This window comes from Pungitius pungitius, chromosome 2, assembly GCF_949316345.1.
Source record: "Pungitius pungitius chromosome 2, fPunPun2.1, whole genome shotgun sequence".
Taxonomy (NCBI): Eukaryota; Metazoa; Chordata; class Actinopteri; order Perciformes; family Gasterosteidae; genus Pungitius; species Pungitius pungitius.
This window is the reverse complement of record NC_084901.1, coordinates 16,970,150-16,983,511: the sequence shown is the minus strand read 5'-3', so window position 1 is coordinate 16,983,511 and position 13,362 is coordinate 16,970,150. Positions and strand designations below refer to the sequence as shown.

Here is a 13,362-nt window from a genome sequence, read left to right as displayed (position 1 = left end):
TGGAAGTGCACATGCTGTCGCCTTGCAGATTTGTAAATTTGGTGGAGGATGTTCCCATGCAAACCTTTAGTCGTCTTTTCTATTTGTGTTTCTTTCTCACTAATATTTGGGGAGCCGTGTCAAACTTGGATTTTTGATCCATTGGCAGGAAATACTGTCATCATTTTAAATGCTAAAAATCTGAAAAAGTGAGTCTCCTGCGACGTGCTGTAAGACACGTTGGAGCTTTTTCGCCGCCGGTATCCGAGGTGTTCGCACCTCATTCGGCTGCTGGCAACGGCACTAATGAATCGAAGCAAAGCTGCTATTCTAAGGACACACACACCCACACATGCCCCCCCCCCCTCCCAAACACACTGATAGGGTGCTCATTCAGTCTTCCTAGTAGGCAGTTCACTACATTACCGGACAATACGGCAGTGACAGCATCCAAACACAATGGCGAGGAGGCCGGCCTGGCGCCGACCTGAGCATCAAATAGCATGAAAAGGGGCCTTTCAACTGGTACCATTAGTCCCGCATGGCCAGCTACGGCTCCCTCATTTAACTCACCGAGGCCCAAAGGAGCTCTGCTTCTGAAGAGAAAAGACAATACTGAAGCATTTCACACCTGCGATCTCTGTAATAGTGACTCCACAGAGGTGTGTGAGAAAATGAATCTACTTCTCTCTTGATATATTCCCAGAATAAACGACTCAGTATCCACAGAATATCCACACAGTTCATCGTCTCAATCGTCAGTTTAAAGGCCTCTTGAATACATCAGAATGTGCGATATACCTTTTTCCAAGCTTATTTTATTGGGTGGAATATGAGCATCACTCAGGCTAATTAAGTCTTGCATTTTTCGGGACAGGAGCAACCAAAGGTGCTCGTCAGCGCGGATGAGGCTCCCCTCCGCTCCCCACGACGATGGCCATAAAGGCCCCTTCGCAGGCTTAGTCATTGGCCCAGTTAAAACTTCAGAAGAAACCGCCGCCATAAATGGCTACTTTTCACCCTGGAAGTTCACTAAGGGGCGAAATGTTATTTTTCCACGGCTTACTGATAAGCTCGGGTTCTCTAACCAGAGCTGTCCTTCATATTCTCACGTCCTTCCTTTTTTCCGTCCTCAAAACAAGAACTTTCATTTCTTTTTAACTTTTTAAGTTGAGTAGAACAAAGGTCATTGGTTTTCCATCTCTTTTTTCAGGAGGGAAATATGAGAGTCTGTCTTCACTTCACTGCCTCTCTCACCTGTCGGCCTCTTCTGTTTGCTCTCTGTCTTCCCGCCCCGATCGTCCTCCTCCCAAAAATCACCTGCAGAGGAATCGATAAGCCATCAGACCATGAGGACTCCCAGACTCCCCCCCCCCCCCCCTCCCTCTCTGTACCCCCCCGGGCCGTGTCAGTCGCCTGTCGGCCTGTGACAGCGATCCTGTCCGTGTGAGCTGTGGAAATCCCAAATCCCCCCCGTCTGATTGACGAAACATCCGTCACTCACTTACGGTCACTCGCACATGTCAACGTGCGCGCTCGTGTGTGTGTGTGAGTGTGTGTGTGTGTGTGTGTGTATGTGTGTGTGTGACCCGATAAACTGCTATCTCAAACCAGGCAGCGACATTCAGGACAAATGCGAGGAAAGAGGGAGAGAGAGAGAGAGAGCAATGGCGACATTGAAGAGAAGGCGAATGAATCGGTGGAAGGGTGAAAGGTGTGACCACAGCAAATTGAGAGGGAGGGAGGGAGTTTGGCAAGAAGCGACCGGCGAGAGGGATGACGTTACGTTTGAGAATACTTGAGATCACGCAGCCCTTTAACTCACTGACTCAAACTTGTCAGCCGGAGACGTTCTGAGACCTTCTTCTTCTTTTTTTCATCCCAATACTGATTCTGAAATCTCTTTCCGACGGCGGCGATGAAACCAGGACACGGCGATCCGGCCTGAAGAAGTACTCAGCTGTTCGAGATGCTCCATTAGCATTCAGTGTCCAACAGCAGGAGGAGGAGGAGCACATATTTACACACACACACACACACACACACACACGCACACACTCAGACGCACTCGAACACCAGCGGAGCCCTCAAAGGCTGCGTTTCACGTTGTTACAACGCATCCTCTAGCACACGCACACTCGGCATGTGAGAGAGCCGGGAGGGAGAGGGAGAGAAAGAGAGAGAGAGAGAGAGAGAGACACACACAAAAGTAACAACCTCGGGGCTGATTGATTTGAAATCATTTCCTCCTTTACCTGAACCTCAAGTCTCAATTTGAGCCATTACAGCGTATTGTTGCAATTTACTGAATCAATCCCCGAATCCGACTGAGCTTCAGATAACAGAGTGAGGGGTGTTTGGAGGGGTGGGGGGGGGGGGGGCTCACGTGAAATAGTTTGTTGCAGCGGACGAAAACAAACACGGCGGTCGCGTCGAGTCACATGACGTCTGAGTTCCCCTCTGCAGAAACGAGCGTACGAGGGGAAGTTGAAAAGTCGCCATGGTGAGTTATTTCAGTTTCACACCGTCACCAGGGCTCGGTGGTCATTTATTACCGCGGGGACATGATCCTATTTGCTTCTTGCGCCTCTACAAATATCTGTGGTCAAGCAGCTCCCCACTCTTAAACGTGTCCGGCGGTAAATGTGTTCATGTGCAAGCTGCGTGCACGTGTGTAGCGTTTACGTAATGCCGTATCACGGTGGCACCGAGCGCTGTGGTCACGCAAGCCTCAGCAGCCTTTGGGAAGTAGGTCAATGAGCGAGAGAGAGAGAGAGAGAGAGAGAGAGAGAGAGAGATGAATGGAGGGAGTGGATGACAACGTATAAAGAAGGAGAATAATTACGGGCACCGGCAGGGTAGTGGAAACCTACCAGTTAGGAAGCAGCTTATTGGGAACATGTCAGTACTCGCACGCATGACATGAATGCTAACATGTGTGTGTGTGTGTGTGTGTGTGTGTGTGTGTGTGTGTGTGTGTGTGTGTGTGCGTGCATCGTAAATAAATATCTGTGTTAACCGTTCCACCTCCCTGACTCTCTCTGTTTGGTGCAGGTAGAAGCATGCAGCTTGACTTCCACCCACACACAGACACACACACACACACACACACACACACAGTCTAAACTTTCCATCGTCAAGCCCCCCAAAAAAGGCTCCGGAGCCACATCACTGCGCACCAACCCCACCCTAATGTGTTTATCTTTATTAATTATCAGTAAAATGGAATTATCGGGAGACTATCATTTATTTTATTGCATTTTCTCCTACAGAGAGGACTTTTATTAATATCCCATGAGTTATTACGTCAGTTTGTGGTAACTAAGTTACTTCGGAGCCCTTGTAGGTGAGGATCTCTTTCATTTTGGCTGGAGATTGAATCCAGATGGAATATGAACCCCCCGCACACACACACGTCAACGTCTAAAACACAAACCGCTGTAACAGTGGACTCGTGGAGGAGGAAATGAATGAATGAATAGACTCTCACGCCATGTGACATAATTAATTCGCCCAATGAAACCAGCGGCTGCCATGTAAGGGACTACCTGCCCAAAGACACTTTGACACTCACACACACACACACACACACACACACACACAGGCTCAGGGAATCAAACCGCCATAGCCACGAACATGTGTGCGTGTGTGTGTGTCTGTGTGTGTGTGTGCTATGCATCAAACTATATCACATACAACTACTGAATGTGATAAGCCGTGCTTTAAGATTACTGCGGCAACAGTGCGTGTTCGCACAAGCCAGTGGGCGCCGTCCCGCGGCACCTGGTTGCCACGGTTACGTGCCATGCTGGCATATGTGTGCGCGCGTGTGTGTGTGTGTGTCTGTGTGCGTGTGGCGTCTTGTCCTCGCGGCCACATGCACTACGCCATGGAAATTTCCTTCAACCGTTTCCCTCGTGCCCTTGAGACCAGACACACACACGCACAGACACACACACACACACATCACATTGGAGGGTGCAGCCGTGGAGGCGACAATAGACACGGACCAACCGTGTTTAAACTATAAACAGACCTGCTTAACGGTCACATGGAGATTATCGCTGATGCTACTGGCACCACCAATAGTACTACTTCTAAAAACCGCAGACACAAGCACTAGTACCACTACGAGGGCCTTTACAACAACTACAAATGTAGTAAACAACTACTGCAGGTATCATACTCTACTGTTTCTACAGTTATACAACAACAGGTTTCCTTTACTACTGCACCGCCGTACAGTTACTGCTCCTACTACCGCAGTTTACAGCATGTTGTGCGACCGGTACTGTTGATGCTACGACCAGCGCCGCGAAAGAGACCAAAATGAACATCAACAACAAGTTCATGAGACCTGGAGGTTTCCGCCTGCGTCACCACTGCTACCAGTAGGGCGAGGACAGAGAGTGGAGCAGTGTGTGGACAACCTCACGTCCCTGCTGCTGCGTTGCTCCTTGAAGACCAGCAGAGGAACCGCTCAGAAGCTCTGCATCAGCCAAGAACGCTCCCTGTAATCCCTAACCTTGAGCAGCATGAGTCGTAATCACACACAGTAATCCTGCTGGACCAGTGGATTATTGGGAGGGAAAATACACACTGGTGTTCGTTTTAGTTGGTAAATCAGCTGTGTATCTCCCTCTCTCTCTCTCTTTATGTTCATATATACACATGTACCTGTATATATCTGTATGTATAAGTGCGTCCCTTCATTGGTCCGGCCGGGCTAAAGTGTTGTCAGAGGACGGTGTGCTTGTGCACTTGGACGCTTGCCTCTTACATCTTTACGACTCAATCTGTCCGACAGCAAAGTCGGGGCGAGCCCCAGCCGAAACACTGGCAAGATGTCAAGGAGAGAACGAGAGAGAAAGAGAGAGAGAGAGAGAGAGACCAACATCGTGGATTGAGATGCATCCCAAACCAAGCATCATTTAAACATGGTTCTAACTGCATTATACTACCAGAAATATAGGCGTATAATCTCCTCTTACACTTCCTGTGCAGATGTGCAGAGCTGGCTAACACCAGCCCCGCCACCCACCCTCCACCACGCCACGCCACGCCGCCACGTCGCTTCGGAAATCAGCATCCTGCTCATCTCGTCTACCTCTCATCTCTGCAAATATTTTAGTAAAGAGCCGCAGCCTTTCCCTGCTTTAAAATAAGACGCGTCCCCGGTGGCTGCCCCCTGTGTTAAATCAGGTAACGGAGGAGGAGAGATTCGAAGAAATAGGGCAGCCGGCTCGCTGGGCCTGCGCACGCATCCCTGCAAAGCCCTGAGCTTCGGGGTGAGATTGGATTCCCTCTCCCTCAACCCCCCCCCCCCCCCTTGCTCCCCCAGGTGTTGTGCAAAGCTGCGTGTATCTGTGTGAGCACGGGCGCTGGTACGTGCGTGCATGTGCGGGGGGGGACTGGCTCACGTGTTGACACTGTCAATATAGCAACAGGGTCCCTGTGATGAATACAGATTGATAGTAAAGGTTAGCTGAGGACAGATGGCACACAAACACACACACACATAAACACGGGAATTTAGATGAGAGATATGTGCAGCGATCACGTGACTAGGGTCACTCATCACAGTGGATTTGCTTCAATGTTATTCCAGTAAAACACAAAAAAAGCTGCGGCTATTTAGACATCACACAAGTGGTTGTGATCACTTGGAACCCAACAGTGGGTTGGTTGGTTAGCTAATTTTGAGAAATAAAACTAGACTAACGTTCATCGTCCCACCTGTCTGTTACGGCATCGAGGCAGCTACAGACCCGAAGTTGACATGATGATGTCATTGACAGCTTGCGTTCGCAGATTACTCGGAGGACCCATTTTGGATCAACAACGGCGAATTTCTCAACGCACAATGCACACACAGCGAAAATGTTGGGACTTTATTGGGATTTCTGAACATGAAGGCCAATAGTTGCACAAGAGCAACACAAGAGGCATCAAAAGTGGGCGGGAAAACTTTTCTTCTGGGCCCCTATTGGGATCCACGTCCTGCCAACTTATTCGCCTTGTTGCTCCCTAGTCCACCCAGATGGCTCTTTACACAGGACTCTGCTCACCATTATTTAACCGTATGAAACCAAGGTGATGAATTCTTTGCGGTCCGCCAGCATATAAATGCCAAAAAACCAAAGATGGAGATGCAGCGATGATGGGGGGATAACAGTGAATCACAGCACTGTAAAATATATAATCTGTTGAGAGAGAGAGAGAGAGAGAGAGAGAGACATTCACATCCTCACACCTCACTGAGTCACAGCGAGAGCGGCAACAAGCTGGAACGCGGTGCCGTGCGCGAACAGATTTTCATATAAATTAAGACTGCGAAAAAGGCAGCCGATGAATTCCTAACAGAAGCCCGGCTCCATCACCGGCTCTGTTGCCTCTCGCTGTAAAACACGCAATGAAGCCCCGCTTTGCTCGGTTCGAGCGGCGCTTCTGCTCCTCCTGAGAGCGGTTTGTTTTGCTGACACTGTGTGACCCTGGAATGGGGACATTCACCCCCGTGACCGTCACCCTGCGATGAGGCATTTACCTCAGCTTTAGTACACTTAGATAAATACATGGACCTGGAATTTCAGGTAATGGAGATAGCTAACAAGGCTAAGAACAGACTGCACTAACAAAGAAGTCAGGAGCCTTTCCATGAGCACGCCAGAGAAGGAGATATCAAGAGATCACTATAATCTCAATATCTTTAATCTTAAAACCACAGCTCTTATGTTTAATCTGGACAGGCGCTCCCCCAATGTGTGTGTGTGTGTGTGTGTGAGAGAGAGAGAGCCATCATAGGGCGCAGGCCCGAGTGAACAGCTGACATTAATTATTGAGAGAGCCCTCACCTGCCTCTGCTAGCATGTTAGCTACAGCGACATGCAGTCGGTGTCCTACGCGTACTCACACGGCGTCCTAGCCGGATGCTACACCAACCTCAAAGGGATTAGGGAGGAAGAGGTCGTATGCAGAGTGCCACACACACACACACACACACACACACAGGGTCAGACACGCTTCAGCGTACAGAGACATTAGGCCCTCCCGCAGCGAGGTACGCAGAGGAAATGCAATGACAAGACATTTTACAGCCAGTCGCTTTTGCTATCTTGCTCTCCGGGAATTGGCTCTGCCTGACACACTGCTCCCCCCCCCCCCTGCGACCCCTGTAAAGTTTGACCCCCCGATCTGTATCGCATCATCATACTGCATCCACAACGACGCCAGACGGACGCCAGAAAATGTCTCTCATCTCATATGAGAGAGATGCTTCGCTTTGGCGCCGCAGCCCTGCGCATCACGACTCAGACGGACGGCTTGCACTCGGGGAGCGGGGTGTGGTGACAACGCGCCGTGGAGGTGCAGAACAAAAACCAGTGGAGGGAGAAGGAGGCCGACAGCACCCGCCTCCACCACCAAAGGCCTGTTCTTTACTCACCGACTTCCTGCTGCCAGTGAGGAGTCCACTTTTTTTTTTTTTTTAATCACAGCAAACTAAAATGAATACGCCTTTTAATGCGGTTGCATTAGTGATATTTAAATAAAGAACAGGTTTCTGTGGTCACGGAAAAATAGCAACCAAAAGGAAATAGCGAGCCTATTGTGACATCCGAGCTAACGCCTGGTCGCCAGCAAGAGCGTGTCGAGCCCTGTTCACCTTTGCCAAGGTGGTTCTCACTGGAATGAGCTTTCATTGGACGTGACCACCCAGGACAGGATGAGATCTGACCGCCTGCTGTGTGAGAACACACACACACACAGACAGAGGGGCTCGAAGGTTATGGGATGGAGTGCTGACTGGCAGAACAAGGCTCTATAAGGCTACACAGGAGCCCAGTAATAGCTTTAAGCTTTATTAAGTTTTCCATTTGTAACGTGTAGGCATCGTTTCAGAAACGCAATTAACGTCTTAAGCACTCGAGAGCTGATTAGTTTACTTTATAATAACCTGTAACTTTGGGCACAGAGGAAGCAAACAGGAAAGCCAGTAAATGAGTCATTTGTTGGTGTCTGGGAACAAAACGTTTTCCAATTACTGGTCTGTGTCAACTTTCAATCCACAGACTCGCTCAGGGTGAGACTGCCCACTTATTTGTGTTTCACACCTTTTCAGTTCAGTTAAAAGTTCAAATAGAAAGCAACTATGGTGATGATGCGGCAGCTCTACTCCCCAGAATCCATCAAGCATTTGGACTTTAGTCCAAGTTTTACAGCAGAGCAGCGGAGCAGGAAAACTTGGGATGCACGTTTTGATAAAACTGTCATAAACGCCGTGGGGAAACTTGACTTCCAGACGTGAATTGCACTCAAAAAAAAAAAAGGAAACGGCTTCAAAGCGAGCGAGGTTCCCCCTTTGTCGCGATGCCTTCTGACCCGAGACCACAATCCGCGTTGTTCCACACATGTGACTTTCTCTTCAAGGTTGCTCTGCTGCGAAAGTGAAAGGCAAAGTAGGTAATAATTCACCGGCATGTGCCCCTCGGCTGGTTGTGTCCTGTTACAGCAGGGTGGGTGGAAGGGGGGGGGGGGGATGCTGGGAGTCTTTTTAACATGAGCCTTTCCGCCATCAGTAACGAGCGGAGACGTGGTGATGGACCCCAGCATGGCGTCGCATGCACCAGCGCGAGGCCTCAGACATCGGGTCCACGTGCTCAGTCACATCACCGGTGGGCCACAGCCTTTCTGGTCTCAACAACCAACGCAATCACATGGAAAGCCAAAAGAACGGAGCGACAGGTTCGGTTTTTCAATGACTTTTTTTTATTTTTTACGCGCAATAAACCCACTTTGTGTCGAAAACAGTTTCGTAAACGCCGTCTGACGTACAGGAAGATGAAAAAAAGGGGACACGTTGAATGGGATGAATTACAGTAAGCGCGTGTAAGAGGGAGAGACTGTGTGACACACACAGAGAGAGAGAGAGAGAGAGAGAGAGCGGGGAGGAAGTGGTCACATGTGAGGAGCAGGAGGGCTGAGGGACCGCCTGTCACTCCTCTACGTCACGTGTAACGCCTCCCTCCCCCCCCGCCCTCTCTCTCCCTCCCTCCCTCCCTCCACTACAACTCACATGACTGCAGTAGCCTCGTTCTGTAACTCCAGTCACGAGGAAAGAGTAGTATTACAAAAACCGGCCGGCAGGGGCGAGCTGCATAGACACACACTGAGAGAGAGAGAGAGAGAGAGAGAGAGAGAGAGCGACACGAGGAGAAAGCCACCAGACAGCCGTAATGACCCCGAGTAAATATTAACGCTGCGTTTGTGGAACAGATAACCTTATCAGACCACACATGGAGAAAGAACTTAAGCAGTGATACAATGTGCACTTAGATTTCATTTCCCTGTTCTTTTCTCCTGGATCTTTGGTGCTGTGTGTGTCACTCAAGGACTTTACACCCAAGTCGAAAGCTTCATGTCGCAGCGTTCCATCCCAGCCACAGCGGCCCAGGTGGCGTGAGCTGGTGTCTGTGAAGAGTCTGAGGTCTTTAAAATATGTTTAAATAACATTTTTGTTTGAATGATATGGGGCTTTTCCAACAAGTGGGTTGTACAACCATGGGGTGGGGGGGGGGGGGCTCTGGTTCTGAAGAAACGGAAGCCAACGACAAAAGAAAACCCCTCAGAACAAGAACCAAGATGGCTACGATCAAAACGCCAAACGACGAGGTCCCGTTGACCACCTCCTCTTTTTGGGAGCAGTCTGAGGGAAAAACGCCAGGAACAGCATGATGTCATAGATGATCAATGGGGTCCCAAGTGGAAGTAAGTGAATGTCCCTGTAGGAATTTTGTGGTGATTTATGAGGCACACAAGTACCTAAATCTATCTGATCTTAAACCATTTAATGAACTCAAAAGGCACCCAGTGTGGTCCTATACCCGTGTATAATTGTATAATTTAGTTGAGTGGTGTCATAGGACGGGACGAAATATCAATGTGCGTCACTGCGTGGTACTGTATGATCTCACCACGGTGTGTTACCAAGTCGTTATCTTCCAGTATTTGGGCATTATTCCTGTCTCCTCGTTCACCTGTTGGATAGGCACATCTGTATGTGTGTTATAAATAGCACGCGTCTCCCTGGATCCCACCACCACCCTTTGAAGTAACCTGCTTAAGATGACACACAGCACTGACAGCCCCCCCTCACCCCACATCTATATATATATATATACACACGCTCCACCCCCACCTCCTGATGACCGCCAAATCACAGAAAATACAGTACCAATCATCAAGACGCAATCTGACGTCACGCTGACGTGATGCAGTAACAGCGGGGGGGGGGGGGGGGGGGGGTCCTGTTTTCTAATGACAGGTCGTTCTTATTGCTTCACGTGCACGGGATGTGTTTTCGTGCGGGTGGAAGGTGCAGATGGGTGCAGTGCATCCCTCCACGCGCACGAAAGCTCCGTTTCCACAGACGGGTGAACGCCGCTCGCTGCCGCCCATCCGCGGGGGTCTCGAGCAGCAGATTATTCCGGGATTACCGCCAGTTGTAAAACTTCCCTTGGTGCCTCAATAAGAGCCGCTCGACGTGCGGCACGCATCCCGCTTCCAAAGAGCACCGTGTGCTGTGCGCGTTGCACGTCGGAGCCAATGAGCGCGGGGAGGGGGGGGGGGATCCCGGAATTTTAAGGGGTTTCCGAACCCAGTTTGTCGTTTATGTCGAAATTTGGTGCAAAATCCCATCCCCGCGGCGCGCCACGGTCGATGAAGTCCTATTCAGCCCTCGGGAGACGCAACCGGAGAATCCGCCGTCTTTCCGGTTAGCCCCGGCCGACGACAGCGTGAACCGGTCTAACGTTTTGTAACCGTTGCACGAACGATTACGCAAACGGTTACGAAAACTACGAAACGCACTAACTTTCTCAGCTGCTTCGCCCCCCGCCCCCACCCCGCTCCTGCACCCCACTGGCACGCAGGACCTCGTCTGACACCTTTACCGATATGAGCCGAGCACCGAGTCGGTTAAGACGCAACGCGCACCGAGCGGCGGGCACGTACCCAGCGCGCAGCGTCCTTAAGCCCGCGGCGCCATGGCAGGCAAGCTGCTTACAGTGGAGTGGATCAAGAACATCACAAGGCATGTTTTGCAGTGTTTCCTTCCCAAGAACACACTTTATTGTATTAAAAAATAGTTTAGATTTGGCGAGAATTATAAATACAAACACGATATCAAAGCCGATTATAGAGTCTTTTCTCCCGGTGTTTTCTTTTTCAGCCCCTGCGGTTTTGAGGATATGTAACATAATGCCACGCGATCATAACAGCCCTTGAAGCGGGTCTACGCGCGTGGACGCCAACCACGTGCGCCGAATCCCCGGCATCGAACTTTCCCCTCAAGAATGCGTCAAAAGTTTCCGAAGCGCCCCCTTGAATACCAAATAATCCTCCGCGAGCAGCGACACGCCGGCTGCTCTCCGCTGCCACGATCCCGTGTATTCCTTTCAAGCCGTCAAATGAACATTCAATTGCCCGGCGGACAAGAAAAAAAAAAAAAAAGCCAGACGTCAAGGCACAGAAGACATTCACGCATGCACAACACGCACGCAGTTGAGGCGCCGGGTCGCGCTGAGCCTGCTGAGATGCTGCTGACAAGCCGGCGAAAGGCTTCGCATCAACCGGCTGCAGCGCGCACCGCGGCCGGGGGGACGTGCGGGGAGCTGCACCGCGGAGCGGGCAGCCCGGGCCCGCTCCGCGGTGCGTCCGGGCGGGCGGCGACTCTTACCTGGCTGCCGGAGTTTTCTGTCAGGTAATTGAAAACGAAGGACGAGAGTTCCTCATCTAATAGTGGAGCGCAGTCCGCCATCTTCTAGTGAATGAGGAGCCGCGGAGTCAGAGAGCGGAGTATAGGAGAGGAGGAGGAGGAGGAGGAAGAGGTGCAGTGGGGGAGGGCCGCCTGCAGGGGGCGCATCTGTTTACACACACACACACACACACACAGAGAGAGAGAGAGAGAGAGAGAGAGAGAGAGAGAGAGAGAGAGAGAGCACAAACAGAGGCGTTATGAGCCATGCGGTTCTCCAAAGTGGGGATCCGGGGACCCCCAGGGGTCAAAGCTGTGGATCCAGGGGGATTCATTTAACCTCAGTGCAATTTAATTTAGTAATGATTATTGAAGTATTATTCAGCGTAGGTGTCTATTGCAAATGGAGGGATTTCTATTTTTTAAATAATAATGAAAAATACTTTAAAAAAAGTAATCCGTACAAAGAGACCAATTAAAAAGTTAAAGAAAGAGAGATTGTCAATGGTCCAGTTACGATAACAATAATTTTCATGTCAAGTAAATGCAGTTTTGAAGCTTCTTGTAATTTTATTTCTTTTACTACCACAATGTGATCTGATGACCCTGATCATCGATGAAGATTTGGTGAAGTGCCGTGGAAGTGTTTGGCATTTTCTCTAGTGACCACCAGGGGGAGACTCCTCTGGTCCTATAGAAGTCTATGTGAAAATAACTCTACTTCTCTCTTGATGTATTCCCTCAGTAAACATTGTAAACAATGTTGTTTAGGGTCTCAATCTCTAGTTTCAAGTCTTCAATACGGCATGATGTTTATTTAGTAAATTATTATCCATTTAGTCCAATAGACCTTATAGCAGGGGATGCTTCAGGGCGGGGATAGTGTGATTGACAGTTCATTCCATAGTATGGTATAGACGGCAAAATCACGCGAGTCCTGATGACTTTGACTTTTTTCTTATTTACATTCTGAGGGGATGTTGTATTGTCTTCTTTTGCGCGCATAAAGCGAGACAGATAGTTCACTGCGTTTACATTTACTGTTGCAGCGGCATGTTTTTTAAGTTTGCGATTGCTGTAACACTATTTTATCTGCTTCGATGCGGTAAACAATCCAAAATGTTTGTGGTATCAGAGCCAGAAACTGCAGGCCAAAACCAAACCTTTTCCCATCCCCTTCAATAGTTTCCTGATGTTCAAACCATCGACTTCAGACGTTCCCGGGAACAGAAGAGCTGTGCGCTCACTCGGGACACGCGTCGAACGCTTGAAAAAAAATACCTACCGTCGAGCCGCTCTGCCTTTGTTTTCCGATAGCCTGCATGGACATTAAGTGTTGGCTGTGTCCTGTTACTGTTGCCGGGCAACCGCCAAACCAACTTCTGTCAGTCACTTAGCTGATAAAATTAGCTGCTGCCTTTGTGAAAAGAATCTCATCAGGTACTTCTGTCACAACACTGATGCCGTAATCTTTTGTGTTGTTGGAGAAGGATCCCTTAACATACAATAAAACTGTTATTTTTGTTTCTGGGATTTTCACCAAAAGTCTGCATTTGTTTCCAGCGTGTTCAAGACGTTTGTGGGGTGAAAAACAACAACAACACCCAGCTTACAAAATAAACCCATATCAGTTT

At 49.5% G+C, this 13,362-nt stretch overlaps 1 protein-coding gene across 1 annotated transcript in view; it reads right to left on the bottom strand.

Moving 5' to 3' along the window:
* The window catches only part of LOC119210153 (peroxisome proliferator-activated receptor gamma coactivator 1-beta), a 48,671-nt gene extending 36,806 nt beyond the window's left edge, over positions 1–11,865 (bottom strand). The window contains exon 1 of the mRNA XM_062560520.1: positions 11,711–11,865. Coding sequence (XP_062416504.1) covers positions 11,711–11,791 — 81 coding nt within the window. The 5' untranslated portion in view covers positions 11,792–11,865. The remainder of the gene's footprint in view (positions 1–11,710) is intronic.
* Positions 11,866–13,362: the final 1,497 nt, after the last annotated feature.